The 19,560-nt window shown below is 37.9% G+C and overlaps 3 protein-coding genes across 4 annotated transcripts; all 3 read right to left on the minus strand.

The window, feature by feature from the left end:
- Positions 1–1,317: 1,317 nt before the first annotated feature.
- Positions 1,318–4,229, minus strand: sptssa (serine palmitoyltransferase, small subunit A). The gene is made up of 2 exons (XM_083545429.1): positions 4,070–4,229; positions 1,318–2,076 (listed from the first exon to the last, which is right to left on the minus strand). The coding sequence occupies exons 1-2, from the start codon at positions 4,170–4,172 to the stop codon at positions 1,973–1,975; spliced, it is 207 nt and encodes a 68-aa protein (XP_083401555.1). The 5' UTR covers positions 4,173–4,229; the 3' UTR covers positions 1,318–1,972.
- A 960-nt stretch (positions 4,230–5,189) lies between these two features.
- On the minus strand, positions 5,190–8,005 carry eapp (e2f-associated phosphoprotein). Its single transcript, XM_083544137.1, has 6 exons — positions 7,819–8,005; positions 7,212–7,396; positions 7,019–7,129; positions 6,818–6,932; positions 5,956–6,081; positions 5,190–5,839 (listed from the first exon to the last, which is right to left on the minus strand). Exons 1-6 carry the CDS (start codon positions 7,887–7,889, stop codon positions 5,521–5,523), a joined length of 927 nt encoding a protein of 308 aa, XP_083400263.1. The 5' UTR covers positions 7,890–8,005; the 3' UTR covers positions 5,190–5,520.
- Positions 8,006–8,852: 847 nt separating this feature from the next.
- On the minus strand, positions 8,853–16,704 carry snx6 (sorting nexin 6). Of its 2 annotated transcripts, XM_083544134.1 has the most exons (14): positions 16,571–16,704; positions 16,379–16,429; positions 15,339–15,443; positions 14,942–15,052; positions 13,828–13,949; positions 13,607–13,730; positions 13,336–13,431; positions 12,983–13,088; positions 12,199–12,274; positions 11,463–11,502; positions 11,157–11,243; positions 10,183–10,342; positions 9,947–10,032; positions 8,853–9,834 (listed from the first exon to the last, which is right to left on the minus strand). In XM_083544134.1, the coding sequence occupies exons 1-14, from the start codon at positions 16,574–16,576 to the stop codon at positions 9,781–9,783; spliced, it is 1,224 nt and encodes a 407-aa protein (XP_083400260.1). In that variant the 5' UTR covers positions 16,577–16,704; the 3' UTR covers positions 8,853–9,780. The 2 variants fall into 2 exon arrangements, with proteins under 2 accessions (XP_083400260.1, XP_083400261.1); XM_083544135.1 differs by lacking the exon at positions 16,379–16,429 and having other exon boundaries at positions 16,571–16,694.
- Positions 16,705–19,560: the final 2,856 nt, after the last annotated feature.

The raw sequence follows: 19,560 nt of genomic DNA on the forward strand, positions 1-19,560 counted from the left end.
TAAACCTGGAAAAGCATCACAAAAGAAAAATGCAACAGTTTTCTAATGTAAGCAGGGTTCTTGATTGATGCACTTATTCTAAACAATGGACATACAAACAAATTTGAACTTTTCTTTACTTTAAGACTATATCTTCTTGTAAAAAATATTGTCTGAAACCAAACATTAATTCATCTGGATGTGACTATCAGAATGCAAAGTGGAAAATGTGATCTCAAACCTAAATGTCTTAAGTGTACAGCAAAAAAAAAAGGGTTGGTCTTGCTGTTCCATTATTTTCAGATGTGGCTGTATATTAGCAAAATACTCATTCTAATGCAACATTTACAATATTAGCATGCAACATTTCCGATTTCAAGTAACATATGAAGATCTGATGACTGGACTCATTACTGGCAGACAGGGTAGCTTACACACATGGTCTTTATGCTGCGCTTTAAGAGGCCTATAAAAGGTGATCCTGTTTTCAAACACCTCAGGCAGCATTTTGAAACCAGTGAAGTTGCAAAGTTGGCAGGCCGTACTATTTGCACTCTATCTGAGGTCCAGGCAACCCTTGAGCATGTACGTGAGAACATCCTCATCCTGCAGTTTAAACAGTAACCAGCTGCTATTTTCTTTCTGACTTCATGCCAGCGAGATGAATCCGAGAACTACACTGAATGCCATTGGTTGCTCTGTAAGAACCCTCCCACAGAAGGTCTTGCAGGTGGTAAGTCTGTGCACGTACTGCCTTTTATGTATTCTGGAACCTTATATCTGTGAACTACATTAACTGAAGATATCACACAGGTTCAACAGTAGACTGGTGTTTTCTGCCAAGAAACTGAATTCTTTGGCTTTTTTAAATGTATTATCCATGTTCATATTAAATTGTGGCTGACATATAGACTCTACAGTCTTATATATATATATATATATATATATATATATATATATGTACTTCCTTTTTTATTTGTACATGTCCTTATATACACTTGGTGGATCGCGACACTAGGTCACATTATGTAACTTGTGTTCTACTTACATAGCCTTCATTTTTTTCCATGCAATTATGTGCAGGTTACTAACAAGGCAAGAAGAGTGAGATATTTCTTTTCTTAGTAAATTCTTGAAGATTATATAAACTATGTTTATTCAATGAAAGTATTTTGGTCCTCACAGACTAAACTATAGTTTCCTGACTGATAACCACATCAAAAACAAATTCCTCTTTTAGTGCGTGTCAGATCATTGACCTTGAGATTTTGGGAGGTTCAACATCGTCAAAGAGATTCCAAGTTGTGTGAAGGCACATAAAATAAAATAGACTCAGAATAAAGTGAATGGGATTTTTACTAAATTATATCTTTAATAATTTACATAAAGAAAGAGCCATAGAGTTAGCAACCGGTTTAAGTTTTAAAATAGCAGCCTGAATTAATTTACTGTACAGGCAGGACTTTGCATCATCTTACACAGGAAGTCAAGAGAAATATTTCAAATTCTATACAATGCATACAATGTATACAATGCTCCACTGTGGCAAACAAAACTATTTAAATCACCAGTCAAAATAAATCTTTATAAAACTGTTACAAATATGTATACACTGGAATATACACATTTATCACAAAATATTTAGCCTTCTTAATAAACCACTCTCATCAAAGCAAAAAGGAAAAAAAAAATGTAAGTATAAAAACGTTTAAATATACAATGTTTTCTGACGTACAGGGTACCATATACCAACACGGCAGTATGTGCTCAGAGTCTTAAAAGCTGTGCACTTTGCCCATAGCCACAGACATGACAATGGTCTGGTTTACATGATTCCTCCACCTGCTCATCATCAGATTTTCCCAGATTCACTTCACCAAATGCTTTGTGATTCCAGCAGTCAAATGCAAAGAGGAAAACATCCTTACAGGGGAACTCCCGTTTTAAACCACCTGAGTAAACCATGTGGCAGCCTGAAGGGTTGGAGTGTTGGTCACTGGATCACCTCAAAGTAGTGTAAAATGGCCATGATGTGCTGTGGCATAAAAACAAAGCCTGTGTATACGGCCATGGCTGCTACAGAGACCAGGAGAGAATCTGACATGTGGTTAAAGAATTTAGCATTTTACAGACAAGAACTTGAGTAATTTTTTTTCCAGCATTGTCCTTCCGCACTTATTTTTTTTTTATCTTTATAAGTAGTAGCAATGTTTAGATTTGTTATGGATGCTGCTCTTATTATTATAACAATTATTATTTTTATTATAGTTGTTACTATTGTATTAGTAATGCATGTTTTTTGCTTAGTGAACATTGAAAATATGCATTTTAAAAATTACTTGTGAAAAGAATTTTTCTGTAACCAAATGAGCATCTGATAAAAACAAAACAGGGCAATGTTGAAACCATGTGCCATATATAGGACAGGAATCTGTATTAGGTTACACTTTTAGGTCAATGTCCAGATGGAAATTGTGCTGACTAACACTGGTAATTTGCGCCCTGCTGTAAGAACATTCTTTACTACTAGTTCAAAAACCACATGTAAAATGTTACTGTGTAACAGCTAGCAGACAAACACACACACACACACACACACACACACACACACACACACACACACACACACACACACACACACACACACACACACACAGACACACACCTTTTATGTTTCGCACTACAAACATAAATAAAAGAGTTAAGTTGTGGGAAGTCCACATCAAGTGATTCATTGCCTCTGTGTTGCATATAAAAGTTGTTTAATGCACAGCTAGCAATGCATTATACCCCTTCTACACCCTGTTCACTTCCATGCTATAACAAGTTAAAACTGCTAATAATGCTTGTAATGTAAAATCTGATTAAAAGGGTCTAAATCAATCAATTAATTTTGTTAAGGTATATATAGGCCATTTGATCTACATCTACATCCTACTCTAATTTAGACATGGAGATAAATGCAGTGTGATATAAGTATTTGAATGGATTATAATAAAGTTCATTAGTAAGACATACATGTGAATTAGACCTGCATATGTACAAACAAGTGTAACTCTACGTCATCATGTTTACAAATTTGGTGATATTAACTAATCGAACTACTAATCAACTGCTTGAATGCACACCTTCCAGCGGATCAGAATCAATGATTCCGATAGTCCATGGTCTAAATATGTATAATCCAGCTGCACTTAAAAGTTGCTCTTCGAAGAGAAAAACACAATACTTCTAAACCTGATTAGTGCTCTAGTTTTGAACACTGGTTTAGTGTTCCGCAGCTCTTTAGATAGAAATTGTCAATGACAAATGTATCAGCTATATATAGACATGATGTTATGGAACTAGCTAGGATTAAGGAAGATATAAATGATTAACATAAAACTATTATCAACAAGCTCAACGTGTGTGTGTGTGTGTGTGTGTATATATAATAAGATTGATAAGGTAAATGTGAAAAAAAGTTTAGTCAAAATGTTTACTTGAAATAACTGACTTATTCTACAATCATGTTAATGTTACATGGGCATTGTTTTTATTTTATCTTCTACAGCATGTGGTGTCAGAGCTTGTCTGCATTATGAAAAAATCTAAAGTTTCCATCATTTGCGATGAATGAGAATGCACAACTTTGTATCGCCGGAGCACTGTACCGCGCCCTTTTGGCCACCAGATGCCACTAGTGTGCAGCGTATGGGAACGCTTCACGTAGTTAGCTGTTTTGTGACGCTTTATTCTGCCATCACTGAAATCAGTTATTGACCTGTCCCGTTTTCACTGCACTAACGTCACCAAACTCGCTTTAATACTGTAGGAAATCCGATATTATGTATAAAGGTGGACGGGGATTCCTGATCCTGTATCATTTATACGTACAGAACATTCAATAACACGTGACACAAATTAATCTGTCTAATATATAAACAGTTGTAGGTCGCCATCCACCGAATATACGACAAACCGTGTATTATGTCGCTAATTAGTTACACAGTGAGCTAATGAGGCTAGTCGCTGATTAGGCTAATGCCGGTAACTTTACACTTTAGTCGAATGTCGAACCCCCAGTTGTTGTTTTTTGTGGAAAGGATACTGAAGATGGTTCGCTCCCAAGGCTCCAGCATGTACAGCGCCGTGACGAGAAGATACTGGTAGTAAAACCAGGATATCTGTTTCCACGCATCTCCTAACGCCATGTTCTCGGCTTGACTTGTTCGCCACAATTCCTCCTCCGCTCCCTCTTCCGGTTTCTGTTAAAGGCAGCTGATTTGTGGAAACCTTCAGTGACGTAGGGATGAGCTGAGCAGCTGTCATAGAGAGGGTGTGCGTGTGAGAGAGAGAGAATCATGGCGGCGTAAACAAGACATTTGTGAAATATTGTCCCATAGTCTTGAGACAAGGTGAGGGAGGTGAGAATGAGATGGTTTAGACATGTGCAGAGGAAGGACCTGGGGTATATCAGTAGGAGAATGCTGAAAATGGAGCCCCCAGGAAGGAGGAAGAGAGGAAGACCAAGGAGGAGGTTTATGGATGTGGTGAGGGAAGACATGCAGGTGGTTGGTGTGAAAGACGCAGATGCAGAGGACGGGGGGGGTATGGAGACGGATGATCCGCCCTAATGGCAGAAGCCGCAAGAAGAAAAAGTTAGACATTTTACACATTTTATCGTGTAAAATTAACTTCCAAAAAGAGAATTTAAGATTTGTTCTTTTCAATAAATATATAAATACTATTAAATTAAAAGAAACAAGCAGGAAAGACAAACCTACATTCTGAAAGCACCTTTTTTTTGGAACCTCTATACCACAAAGAAATACAAATTTTAAGGTTGATTCTAGCTAATTTAAGTATAGTGTTCCTAATAATGTGCTCAGTGACTGTATAACTGCAGTATAAGTGGGTTAATAATATATACAGGCGATTCAGTCTTCTGTTTGCTTCACAATATGGTAAATGCAATTATAGTAACAATTAGGTATTCTTATTAGTCAACATTATGTTCATAATACTAATACATTAGTATTATTACAACATAGTGTCAAATAAGAGTAAGATCTGAGTAGGACAGACTTCACAACTGTAGTTAATAAAAAAAAATAATAATAAAACAAAGTGCTCTGAACCACACCAGACATCAAGCTGCTATTCCAAAAAAATCAATGGTTTTCCAGAAGGTATTATGCAATTTTCATTAGGCCACTGTAAAGCAGAGCTTTTTAAACAACAATCTTGAAAAATATTTATTCCAATATAGTACAAGAAATAACCAAACCAATTCAATGCCATTTGTGAGCTAGTAATACCACTTTACACTTAAGTTGATGAGATATCAAGTGTCCGTCCTGCATTTATTCACTTAAAAAAATGTAAACATATGAAACACAATGGGAACATTTTACAGATATTTTACATCGGTGTAAATAAGTACACATTAAAAAGAAAGAAAAAAAAAAACCCTTAGTCCTTTTTCCCCCCCAATACACTCATCCTTAAACAAGCAAGAGCAGCTGGATTCTTCACACGCTGTTGGAATCGTTTCTCTCTTCAGCAATAGCTTGCAAGAATATTGAAGAAGTGATAGACCTCGTCTTTATCATATACAGCCACTTCAGTCGAACACTCTGTACACTTTACTGGGTGATAGATCTCTTCTTCATCCATCCCACTAAGCCTGGAGTCAGTCAGTCCTGCTTTTGCCTCTGTCTCAGACTTTGCCTCTGTTGATGTGGCCACATGTTCTTGACGGATCTTCTTCCTGCGTTGTTTCTTCTGTTTTGCTGCTTTATACCTCAGTACTTCATCCTTATCCACCTTACAGTTCATTACAAACATGGCTCTGTACTGCGTCCTGTATTTCTCATGCCTGTGTGCACAAGGTTGAACTTATAATTAAGTTAAATATACAAATGGATATATTACAAAAATATGCAGTATCATAGAGGCTGTAACAAGCCACAGCAAGAGTGATTGTGACCTGACCTTTGACAGTCCAGACAGAGTGTAGTCATACATGCAGGGCAGTTGAGGATGGCATCACTGCTTGGAAGAGGCTGGGATTGGTTTCTTCTCTGTGCAGATGAAAGGGGTCGTTTCCGGCTCCTGTACCTGTAGGAATAAAACATGATCAGGGAATGAAAACTATCCACAATGATAATCAGTGATGCCCTGAAAGCAATTATTTTTCTATAACACCACATCTCAAAATGTCAATCCTCTTATCCCACAAATATTTTTTTTAAGTTAAAAATAAAGACAGATTGAACTTTTTAACTGTTTATAGCTAGACCAATAGGTTTACTGTTCTGAAACATAAGACACACCTAGCTAGTTAAAACAGCTATTTCCTCAACAGGTTTCTCTTTTCTCTCTTTTACATTTGGTCAAGTTATAGAGAAACCAGGGCTCCATAAATCTGTCCTAATGGCTTTACTGTGAAGAAAATCTTTTGGGGCATTACAAAGCACTGACACCCACAACTGCTTTGATAAATGTTTTAAAAGATACCTCCTTACAGATAAGCTCAATAGAATAACTATGATTACAATAGAACAGTAATATACTAAAAGGGAAAAATTCATATAAATAACTGTGACTTAGATCACTGAACTGTTAATAATATTAATATTATACTAATATTAACTGTAATAATAAACTATATTAACTAAATATATAGTAATAATAAACTGTAGTAACTAGGTTTAAAAAATTTAGCTTCTCTGCCATATGTAAATGTCAAAATATATAATCTCACGTAAGTGCACTATACATCTCTCATATATTTGTATAAGATGACTGCTTAACTGTGATTAGGGCAGGACTTAGGCTACATTTCAGTACTCACTCTTTTCTTTTGGCATCTACCCAAGCCTGGTCCCGATCATCTTCGTCTGGGTCATATAATAACTCGTCATTTGTGAGCATATTGCGCTGTTTTCTTCGCTGGACCTGGGAGATCCCTGAACAAAAAAACAATATGAATATTAATGCATGCATACAAGCCCCAACTTGTAACAGTGCCGCATACTTGTCACAGCTACCTTACCAGCTTGGATGTCTTCATCAGAATCAGAATCAAAATATATATTGTCATATTGCTTGGACTGCTGTGCCCTTCCTGTGCTTTGTGCGTTGCCACCAAGCTGCGAGGTCTCACCTGTGGTTAAGAATAACACTCTGATGTCATACTGCAAATGCACCAAGATCAACAAACAATTGACACCGGTTGTATTGATAACCTTGAGCAGACGGAGCCGTCCATGTGCACTCCATGGTTTTCATGGTACCGCTTAGTTCTGCCTCCATTTCTTTCTCGAACTCATCCCCGCTCGACGACTCACTTTCCCCAGTCAGGTACTCACGGATGAGCTTCTTCTTCTGATCGGGGGTTCCGTTAAGAAGAATGTCGAGCTCATCCTCAGAGCTAAGGGAAGCAAAAGAGGCAAGCATACTGTGTTAATTTGTAGAAAGAACACCTCTTCAACGTAATATCATGCACTATTTAGGAGGAGGCTATTCAAAGAACCTACAAAGAAGTTGAGCAGAAATTAACAGGCCCTTATTTTCTCACTATGAAATGAATGAACAGTTCTAATAGTCACCATACCTCCATATCTTAGTCTTGTTATGAACAGATGCAAAATCTGTCTGTATTAAGACAAATATGTAACGTCTTTTTTTTATATAAATATAACGTATGTTTCATTGCGAATACACAGTAAACGTTAAACTATAGAAAGGTGTGTGTTACAGTCTTTTATATTGCAATACTGCTCTCAGACTGTTCTTACACATTTGCTTTGCCAGTGTGAATGCATTAAACCTTTCACATTTTACAAAAGTTACCTGCTACTCGCTCTTTCTTCATCACTCGGTTCCTCGATCTCGTAAGAATCATATTCTTCTTTTCGGTTCATTGTTTGCTTTAATCCAGAGAGAAATAAATAAAACAACGTTTCAAACTTGCTGTACTGTAAACCCCGGAAGCACGCAGGATACCAGACAACTTAGTGTTTCCGGGTCAAGTCCCACCCCCAAACACGTGACACTTTATAAATAACTGTTTACAGATTTTCGACTTTACGACCACAATCGCTAGCCGCGGCGTACGACAGTGCGTACCAGTTTCCGGCATAATTTCACAGTACTATACATATAGCCTACTCTACTTACGACTAAATCGTGTTACGACCGGTCTGTCGGTCCCAATCGTGGTCGTAAGTCGACGACTACCTGTAGCTAAAACTAATTAGAGTATTGAGCCACTTAATTATGTCTACTCGGACATGGAGTCTGAGATCCGACATTCAGCAGAAGACAAAACAGCTTTAATCCAGAGCTCACGTCTGAATATTTGTTTTTGTATTTACCAAAAACAAACAAAAAAAAAAAAAAAAGATAAACCATCTTACATTTTGTCAACAGGGAAAACCTGTATAGTCTGTGAGAATCAGCAGACTGTTATGCATAGAGGATGCATATTAGAGCTGTGCCTACATTTGAAGGAACTTCTTCAGAGGAATTCGATTAATCTCCCACCTGAACATTTTTCAACAGTTCAACTAACCCACTTCAAAATCCCCCTACTTTCTAAAAAAATAATAATAATAATGTATCTAAAGTGTCCCACCTAGTTTGTAAGAAATTTTTACCAATTCCACCAGTCTTACACACATTCCAAGTAATCCTCCCCTTCAAAGAGATTTCTGTAAACTCCTGCTGAATCCCGCAATAGTTTTGATATGTTCCTTTTGCTTGCCTACAAAGTGAAAATCTAAACAAACTAGCACTCCAAAGTAGTGAAACTAACCAGGATAAATCATTGTACATTTAAAGATTGAATTTGAGTTGAATATCTGTAATTAAATTGAATAGCAGTGTTTTAAGGTACATACTTGTATCAGATTGTTTTATTGTAACTGTTGAGAGTACATTTTAGAAATATGCAAAAAAAAAAAAAAAAATCTTTCATACACATGGAATCAAATTCTATCACAAAGTAAACAGTGTTATTTTTTTTTTTTTATGACGTCCATCAGCATTGTAGCATTGGTATTACTGTTTCTGTCAGCATTCCTCCAACTGAATACATGGAAACTTTGGTCACATACTGTGAAAAATACACATTCATATACAGTGCACTTAAAAAGCCTGGGGGAAAAAATGTTTTCTTTTTTCTTTTTTCCTTTTTTTTAACAATATGAGGAGATTAGTGTATATATATTAAGGCAAATAATAATCAGGAATGAAAAAGAGTAAATTATTTGAAATTGCTAGAGGGTAATAAAAAATCTATTAGTTGGATTAAGCTGATCAATAGCAGTATAATGGAAACTAATAGAACATGTACAAGGCTTTGAGTGAACATACAGTTTAATCATAACATAAGCTCAATTTAAACAAGTCAACTGAGCATCATCATACAAAAAGGATTATTCAAACTAAAGATTGCAAAAAGCCAAAAATAAACATATAGGAAAAAAACAATTAGACCAATGTATATATGTGAATGCAGCGACTCCGATGGAAAGAAAATGTCAATTGACAATCAGAAGTTACAAGCCGTGATTAGATAAAGTTGTAGATTCTTGTGCTGTGTGGACTCGGGATATCTTCCACAGTGGGCCCCGTCAATTTAAGGGGGTAGTGGAGGGACTATGATGCCTTAAGGTAGTGACGCAAACAGTGATACATACTGTTTCTTGACAAACAGACCCCAGGTATGCTCTTCTCTCTTTCTCTATCTCCTCCATCCTCCCAATAAGACGGGACCAAACAGGGAAAGCCCTAATGAACTTGTATAGGATTTTAAGTGTCCCCTTTTAGAACAGCCAGGCAGCTTTGCAGCAACTGGAGATTACCCTGAAACATAAGTAAGTCAGCAAAAAGCACCATGGCAATTTAGGTTTGGCACTAAAAGTTGTTGTTTTTTTCTTTTAAACAAACAGGAACTTTTAATTGAACTTATATTTACCTTAGCATGTTTGAGTTCCAGCTCAGCTAGTTCCACCAAGTTCTTTCTGAATGCTGCTACTCTTCTTGTTTTGAAATCTACCAGCTCTGTGGTTGGGGGAAAAAAACAGGAAGTTTCTTAACCAAATGCAAATTTTGCACAATGGCAGTAAATTCATAAATGCTGTTTTCATGTAAACAGGTAGATACATGACTACATGAAAGTGAGAGAGAATGACGGAAACAACAGAAAAATACCTTGTTTAGCCGATTCAGAGATTTTCTCAAACTTCTGACAGCAAACTTGCTGGCTGGTTTCTGCCTGAAGGACATCTTTGTTTTTAGCCCTGGATTTGTCCAGAGCTTTGTTTGCGTTCTCGTAATCAACTAATGCCCTTCCTCGTCTGTAAAGCAGATCCTGAAGGACAAAGATAGCATTTCTCAGAAGTCAGCAACATCTTTAAATGGTAAACCTCATAATTTCCAGATTGAAATATAGGGCCAGTATTGCTGTAAGAATGCAAGTATCACTTTATAACACACAAGTGCGGTGAGCTCCAGAATTACATTAGGAAAAATGGACAAAGAAATGTTATAGAAATAAATCTGTTTATTAGCTTAATCTCACACTGAGTGCAAGAGAAATGTAACTTTGTAGTCAATTTAATTTAAGTATAGGACCACCCTTATTACAATATACACAGTTTTAACAAAATCATGTGACAATAATTGCCTCTGATGGAGCTGAACCCTCCCTTAACTCTTAAGCAGCCATTCATGACTTCCTGTTTCTCAAATTAACCTAAAGCATCTGTGATTTCATGAACTGTTTTTCCTCCAACGGTAATGGCAACCTAGTTTGTATGCATGGAGGCTTCAAGAAGATCCAGACTATAAAAAAAATAAATAAAGAAGATGGCTGTCTCTGCCAGATGGCACAACAGGGTCAGGGCTGGATATTGAAGTATAAGACTCATTAAAACATCCAGATCCACCCAGACATTATATTAACTACATAATCAATATTTTGATATGTCCATATTTGTTTCCTGATCATAAACTCTAATGATAACATGCAGGACATGATTAAGAAAGAGTCTTTACTCTGAAAGAATATGAGAGGTTATATTTTTCATAACCTTTCTTATACATTTTTATCAAAGGTGCAAGTAGTCCTGGATCTGACATATATATACATATATATATGATATGCTAAAGACCTCACAGCGTACCTTGGCAGCTTGGGATTCCCGGAGGTAATACTTCAACAAGTCAGCAAGTTTTAGGTCCTCATCAGCAGCAACTCGTGCTTCGATTTTCTTCACAGGAAGCAGACATATGGCATAAAATGGAAGACCAGGAAACAAGCAAGTGACCTTATCATCCCCGGCACTCCGTGTTTCACTATTATAGCCTAGTGTTGGTGTATATTTGCTGAGGTTGACAGTATGCTATTTCCTCAGAGCTGCTGCTCTTACTAGAAGTTACTGCAAACCAGAACACTGAAAACTGCTGCAATAAATATAAAATATACATACCCGTGTTTTCTCAAAAAGTTCAGACACTTTCAAGAAAAATCTGAGGGGGGAAAAAAAATAAAATCTGAATTAGCCATTTAAAACATGAAGACACCAACTCTGAACAGCACAGTGCCACTTTGTATCACACCACACTGCAGATGGACACTAAGGACAATCACACTAAATCACTTTATGGCAGATATTGGAAGTACAAATTACTCATTCATGTATATACATACTGTATATTTGTATATATTTTATACTTTTTATTTATCTACCTTATTTATCCTTAATTCTATTGCTCTTTATGCTTAAATGCTGGACAGTCGCATCACTGCATGTCATACTCTGTATGTGTATGTGTATGTGACAAATAAAATTTGATTTGATTTGAGATATGCTGCATGAAGTTCATTAACATGCAAGTACCAGCACATATCATGATTTACTGTAAATAATTTAAACTAATCAAGAGTCCTTTGCATTTTTAAACAGGAATCAGCACAGTTAGCTGGGAAAGCCTAGAGACAAAATGACAGGAAACAGGCATAGCAATCAAACAGGAAGACCTAGTCCAATTCCTTAGGGACTAACAGAAGTCTGAACATAATACAACAATAATTAACTGAGAAAAAAGGGCGCCTTCATGATAAATTTGCATAGAGATATTTTTTTAATCAAAATCGAACATTTGTGCAGAAATATGTTGATAATGTCCTGGACTTGAAGTATAAGAACAGTAACAGTGACATACTTGCACATGTCCGTTGAGTCCTGGGTCCCTAAAGTGTACAGCGTGGAGGCAATTCTGTTGATGTCTTCTGCAGCACCTGAAAAAGAGCATCTGTTAGACAGCTCCAACATAAGATACAGCTGTTCATGCAAAAGGCTTTGTGCTAAAAAATTCACTGCCAGTGCTCATCCATGCAGACTCATTCTTTTACTCAGTTTTAATGACAAACCCACTTTGGTTATTCTCTTCATCTGTGGGTCATGTTAAGTTGAGATAGAAAAAAAAAAAATACTGAACTCTCTCATATTTGTATTTCACATAATGAACAGCTAATCAACATTTAAATGAAACAGTTATGGGCAACATGAAATCAATAATGTGTGTTTTCTCTCAGAGAAAAATCACACATTTGTGTGCAAATTAATGCATTCAAACAATGTAGGAATAAACCACTGTTCATGAAAAAATACACATGAAAACACACACACGTCACTCAGTGTAGAATTAACAGCACTTCGGACACCCGCAGTGTCAGTTTACGCAAGTGAAAGTATAACGTGCTGGCGTTAAAAAAAGCTTTTAGTGTGTGATCATCATGTAAGCTTACGACTTTAAAGAAATGTAAAGATCTGTAATGTTATGCAAACTATTTTTTTTTAACCGATTTGTTTTTCATTCAGGTTTAGGCAATTACCAATCATAGTCACTGCTTCTTCATGCGTAACCTCTACCCATGAGCAATGTTAAATAAAAAGCTGTGCTGCAATCATATATCCTATATGAAAGATTTACAGTGTAAACGTACTTTTGTGAGACCTGATCATCCTGTCAGACTTAATGGAGGCATCCTTGACACGGTTATGGTACTCTAAAAGGAAGGTCTTCTCGTGTTCAAAGAAGTCATCTACATCCTGTATTCAAATAAAGAGAATGGCAGATAAGTGAAGGATTATCTTATTAAAAGTCATATTTTTTACTTCAGGAGTAATTCAGGAGCTAATCATCAAAAAAAACTGTAGTCCAGCTCTGTTTACGCCTTAATGGTTACTTATAAGTACATTAGGAGCAATGAATTAATTACAAGCAACCACAGGTAAATCATTTCCTCATGTCTTTCTTCAAACCACATGACTAACATATCATATTCGCATGACTCACCTTCACACCTGCCACCAGAACTCCATCAGCAGACTTCACCACATTCTTGAAAAAGTCCTCAAGTTTCTCTTTCTTGTTTTTGCCTCGTACACTTAGCTGCAATTACCAGAAACAATATGTACTTTCAAACAAGCTCATTCTTTGCTCAAGAGGTATGTCAAGCACAAAGATCTCAGCTTGCAATAATGAACAATCAGCTGAACAGATGATTCATACATTCATGGTTATAGCAGGCCAGAAAATAGTGTGTGCACTTCAAAAACACACTTACATCTTGGTTGTACTCTAAGAAAACATGAAAGTTTAAGTCTTTCCGTAGGACAGGATGTGCAGCAACACGGCAGAGGAAAACCTCGTGCATCGCCACAGTCTTCTTGAAGATGGCCAAGTATTCACTGTAACACAATAGGCATTAGTATCACAGATACTGACTTAATAAAACAATGCCATACTAAAAGTCAGTTGTCAGAAATGTAAGTGAAATTGACTCACGCCTCAAGCTCCTGTTTCATTTTAGTGAATTCCTCCTTGGTCATGGAGCCTTCACCCTCACCCAGCTTCTGCAGCTTCTCTCGTGATGCATCAAAGTCTGGTCTTGGAGGAGCAGGTGGAATCTGGCAACATTTGTATGATCACATTTTTACCTATGACCATTTTATGATCACCTAACATTATTTTTGCCTTTTGACAAAAAACAAAACAAAAAAAAAAAACTATTCTAATGGAGCACTCACACTAATGATATCGGTGGTCAGTCTTGAAATGCACAAAGCAAACACTGCCACTAATGTTAAGTGATACAATTCCTCTCAAGTGAATTATTCATATAGCTTTCTGTGCAGCACAGGCTGTAAAATCCAAAGTAAAATCCAAATTAAATAAATCAGACAGCAACAGAGCGAGCCAGAATATTAACCAGTGCAGAGACATATGACTGAGCTGCCAATTCCTTCTGTCACACCTAACAGCTTCTCCATCAGAAGCACACCGTATGCACTGATTTAATTATGCATATCAAATCATGGTGTAGTTAATAGCTTGCCTACACTTTGGAAAATTAAACAATGGGCAAAATATTGTCTTGTTTTCTAGTATTTTCACAACAAACAAGGAAAAAAGCAAAGCAAATAAAATTCCATTAGCAGCATGTTCCTCTGTCTCTTTTCAGTGTCCACTCTGCTATGACGCCTTTGGAAAACTGGGCCAATGTCATTTTTTTTATTTCCTGTAATGCAACTGACTTCAACACTATAAAAAAAAATTCAGCTATGTGCATTAACCTGGAACATAATCGACAATTTAATTCAATTAAACTGTGCAATAATAATAACAACTACATGTTTATACTAACAGTCAAATCCAAACACACACCTGCTATTTTTCTCTGAATCTCTAACAATGCAATCAGAGACATGAGATGATCTACATTTTCAACTACAGTCCTGTATGCCGACTGCCCTGTTTTTATGTTACCCTACTCAGAACACACCAGAACTTTAGCTTCTGAATTGGATCTGGGTAATTTAAAACATTTGAAACCTGTGCAGGTGGTGAGCTTCTAGAGCCCAAATTGAAAATGTCTGTTCTATATTTCTGCTGTACTCACAATAAAACCAGCATATTCCTCATTCTCCACAAAGGAGTCATGAAGCCAGATGAACTCTTCATGTTGTCTCACCACAGAGAATTCGTTCTGTTTGAAGTTGGGAAGAGTGCTCTAGAAAATCATTTAAAAGATTATAGTTAAACACAATCCAAAAATATCATAAATCATCAATACAATGTTTGCAGGTGCCAAAAGCAATTTTGCTATAAATCATTTCATTATACACATTTCTGTAAATACCCCAGGTACTGTACCTCTGTTACTTCCAGTAACATAAAACTGACTGAGCTATTGATTCTCTCACATAAAAATCTAACCAAAATTTCATTATCACTATTAGAACATGAGACCATGAGATCTTGCTACCCAGCCTTATCTTTGCAGATCATTTGCATACCTTTGTATGGACGGTGAATTTTACTTTGTCTCTCTCACTCAGAGCATCCGAAATGTCCACCTGCAACGTTGCATCGGTCTGAAGGTCCACGTTAACGGCCCTTGGCTGTAAATGATTATTAATAAGGTCATTTAGTCCATGAAACATCTCAAATACATTTGAACTCACAGTGAATCTAAATCGTGTACCTGTTGCGTACTAGGTGCAGAATTTCTTGTTATTGATTCTAACTATAGACTGTTATTCTGAAATATAAGTTCTGACACCTTATTTCTTTACATATGTATATCAGAGGAACAAATAAGAACGCAGCACAAGGTAGTGTTGCTGGCTCACGTTTCCAGGTTCCTCGTTTTTGATTTAGTTTGTTTTACTGTCTGTGCATGTTCTCATGTCCTCGTGGTCTTTCTCCAGGTTCTTCGATACTCAAATATCCTTAAGAATTATTATTTATTATAATTAATATCATGACTATTCAAAGTCTGGTGTACGCCTTGTGTTATAATGGCCATGACCAGGCTTGTGAATACATTTGACTAACAGGAATTTGAAGGAGAAAAGGGGAACTTTTGTAAGAATGACAGCGGAAGCAGTGAGAATCAATCAATCCATGTAGCTCGAGTAACAGTAATACCGCAATCTGGCATTGACAGACGTAACTGCTTACATTTCCCCAGCGGTTTTGGGTGCAAGCCGAAAATAAAGCAAATGCAGACACAAAGAATGTTATAAAACTGTCCTATGGCTGCTGTCTAATCCTGCTGTCAGCGAGGTACATGAGTTCGGTGTGTTTGCGTTTCTTGAACAGTCGTAAAGAGCAGCTAGCGAACTGCCAGCAGGAAGTCAAGTGACTCTCAGAACCTGGCTAATAGCCTTGAAGCACTTCAACGACATTGACCGTGACGTGACGTGATTGACACGGCTAACACCAACGCCACCCAATGTACACTGCATTCAAAACACAATCCCAAACGCTTCAGTACGCGCAAGTACGAGGGGGAAAAAAACAACACAAACATACACACACAAAAAAAACTTACTCCTCTGTCCTCTTCAGAGAGGAAATCGGGACCATCGTCCAGCCCTTCTTGCTGTCACAAGGAAAGCACAGATAGCACATAATGGGTCGCTTACACTTTTTCCTCGACAGTTCACATCGGAGGAAACATGCAGAGAAGACATGTGAGCTAAAAACCCTGAGCAGGTTAGAGAAATTGTAAAGAAAAACCTACCATCATGGCTGCTCCTGCGGGTGGAGTACGGATCCGGCGACGTGCTGTGACGTCACGTGAGGCCGCGAATGCATTTGGGGCGGAGCCTTGACCAGCGCTACCCGGCTGCTATTACAGCCAGAGAGAACACACCTCTCTCACTTTGCTCGTAGTAAACAGTATTTAACAACATAATAATGGCTAGTTTGTGAAAAGATTGCTAATAGATAATATTCATAGCAAACATTCTAATTTCTGCAAAGATTTCAAGTTAAAAAATATACTGCTTGAATTTAGTGCTTTCGAAGACCAAGCTCGTGCAATGTCCATATGAGGCAGTGCACCTAGCTTGCTGTTGAGATACAGGCCTGTGAGCCTGGGAAGATAAGAGGAAATGTAGACTGATGTACTGATGGAGACCCCTACTCAATACACAGCATATGCTGTATCACAACATTCTATTAATATCTACAAATGTGTTGGCAACCTATCACAATAGTCTGTATTCCACCAAGATGAGGATGGGATTCTTTTGTATCCGATTCCTCTGATGGTTTCCTCCTCTTACCATCTCAGAGATTTTCCTCGTCTTTGTCACCACTGACTTGCTCATTATTGATGACGTTTTAGGCACTAAACTTGTGAGTTTATATGTTATAACCTAAATCTGTTAAAAGTAAATCTGCTTTGGGGACAAGCAGTTGAACATGCTTATCCTGTCCTAACTGTTTTAAGTTCTCAGACAACATTGACTAATGGACACCAGTCACTTTTTTGTGCTGATTAGAAAGCCTGGGCGAGAACACCCGGTTAGGAAAGATACAGCGCGGCAGAAAGGTTTGAGGGCTTCGCTCAAAGCCCCAACAATAGCATCTTGGCAGATCACTTTCTGATCAGTAACCCATAAATTCAAATTATGACCCTTTCCCACCCACACCAGGGCACCTGGGTACCTTAAACACAAATTCACACACACACTTATAATTATGCATAGCCAGCCTACTTGCTGCCATTTTTAGGAGGACTCCAGAAAACCCAGAGAATAATAGGATAACCCAAACAGAAAAGAGGAGAGAACAGGCATTGAAACTGCTCACACTCAGTAACAGGGGTCACAATAAAACCAGGGAGCCTGACACTTTGAGGTGGCAATATAACCTGCTGCAAAGAAATAAGATATAAAAATAATTGTGCTTCAGCTTCAGCATGTATGTTCAACATGGATTATGCAATTTGGCTATTTTGGTATATATTGTTCTATAACTAGTCTCCTTTCTTTAGTTGTTTTACTCTGTAAAAACTAACAAAATCCCTTTGTAGACAAATTTTATACATTAAATGCACAATCAACAAATCCAGCCATTAGAGTTGCACAAGCCAGAGCACTCTTAGTGCCGGTTCCAAGCCCGGATAAATGGGGAGGGTTGCATTAGGAAGGGCATCCAGCATAAAACGCGTAAAATTAAATATGCGGATCACAAATCAGAATTTCATACCCGATCGCTCAAGGACAGCCAACAGGTATCGTTAGCCAACAGGGTACCGGTGGAAATTGGGCTTCTGTTGGCCAAAGGAGGAGAAGGAGAGGAGAAAGACGTCTACAGAGACAGCAGGGATTGTGAAGTGTAGGAGAGTGGAGGTTAGGGTTGGTACTTTAAATGAATTTGACGGGGTGATGATAAATGTCATCAGTGCTTATGCTCCACAAGTGGGTTGTGAGATGGAGAAGAAGGAGAAATTCTGGAGTGAGTAGGATAAAGTGGTTGAGAGTATACCTAGGAATAAACGATTGGTGATTGGTGCAGACTAATGGGCATGTAGGTGAAGGGAACAGAGGTGATGAGAAGGTGATGTGTAGGTATGGCCCTATGGAATCTTGAAGGGCAGATGGTGATAGATTTTGCTAATAGGATGGAAATAGCAGTGGGGAATACATATTTTAAGAAAAAGGAGGATCATAGGGTGACGTATAAAAGTAAAGAAAGGGGTACACCCTTGGACTATGTTCTATGTAGGAGATGCAACCTGAAGGAGATTGGATACTATAAGGCGTTGGCAGGGGACAGTGTAGCTAGACAGCATCGGATGGTGGTCTGTAAGATGGTTTTGGATGTAAAGAAGAAGAGGAGGAGAGTGAGGACTGAAAGAAGAATAAGATGGTGGAAACTGAAGGAGGAAGACTGTAGTGTGAGGTTCAGGGAAGAGGTCAGACAGGGGCTCGTGGTGGTGAAGAGGTGTTGGATGACTGGGCAACTTCTGCTGAAGTGATAAGGGAGACAGCTAGAAAGGTACTTGGTGTAACAGCTGGAAATAGAAAGGAAGACAAAGAGACGTGGTGGTGGAATGAGAAAGTGCAGGACAGCATGCGGAGAAAGAGGTTGGCAAAACAGAATTGGCATCGACAGAGAGATGAGAAAAGTAGGCAGAAGTACAAAGAGATGCGGCAGCAGGTAAAGAGGGATGTGGCAAAAGCAAAGGAAAAGGCATATGAGGAGCTGTATGTAAAGTTGGACACTAAGGAAAGAGAAAAAGATTTATAAAGATTGGCCAGGCAGAGGGACCGAGCTGGGAAAGATGTGCTGCAAGTTAGAGCAATAAAAGATAGAAATGGAAATGTGTTGACTAGTGAGGAGAGTGTGTTGAGAAGGTGGAGGGAGTATTTTGAGCAGCTGATGAATGAGGAAAATAAGAGAAAGAGAAGGTTGGATGATGTGGCATTAGTGAAGCAGGAAGTGGATAGGATTAGTTAGTAGGAAGTGAGAGCAGAGAGTAAGAGGATGAAGAGTGGAAAGTCAGTTGGACCAGATGACATACCGGTAGAAGCATGGAGATGATTAGGAGAAATGACAGTGGAGTCACTAACAGCTGGAACCAAATTCCTTGTGTGTGTCAACACACTTGGCCAATAAACCTGATTCTGATTCTGATTGAGTTTTTAACCAGGTTGTTCAAGATTTTGGAAGGTGAGAAGATGCCTGAGGAATGGAGAAGGAGTGTACTGGTACTGATCT

The sequence above is a fragment of the Silurus aristotelis genome (assembly GCF_946808225.1).
Source record: "Silurus aristotelis genome assembly, chromosome: 6".
In the NCBI taxonomy this organism is placed as follows: Eukaryota; Metazoa; Chordata; class Actinopteri; order Siluriformes; family Siluridae; genus Silurus; species Silurus aristotelis.

Excerpts from the sequence above, each read along its gene's own strand:
- sptssa (XM_083545429.1), bottom strand. The coding sequence starts at position 4,172 with ATGGCGTTAGGAGATGCGTGGAAACAGATATCCTGGTTTTACTACCAG. Across the intron at positions 2,077-4,069 it reads TTGGGAGCGAACCATCTTCA|ATTCTCTCCTGGTCTCTGTA; the intron begins GTATCCTTTCCA and ends ACCACATGTCAG.
- eapp (XM_083544137.1), bottom strand. The coding sequence starts at position 7,889 with ATGAACCGAAAAGAAGAATATGATTCTTACGAGATCGAGGAACCGAGT. Across the intron at positions 6,082-6,817 it reads GTAGATGCCAAAAGAAAAGA|GTACAGGAGCCGGAAACGAC; the intron begins GTGAGTACTGAA and ends TTATTCCTACAG. Across the intron at positions 5,840-5,955 it reads CTCTGTCTGGACTGTCAAAG|GCATGAGAAATACAGGACGC; the intron begins GTCAGGTCACAA and ends TTGTGCACACAG.
- snx6 (XM_083544134.1), bottom strand. Across the intron at positions 15,444-16,378 it reads TCTCTGAAGAGGACAGAGGA|CCAAGGGCCGTTAACGTGGA; the intron begins GTAAGTTTTTTT and ends AATCATTTACAG. Across the intron at positions 13,950-14,941 it reads AGGAATATGCTGGTTTTATT|ATTCCACCTGCTCCTCCAAG; the intron begins GTGAGTACAGCA and ends AAATGTTGCCAG.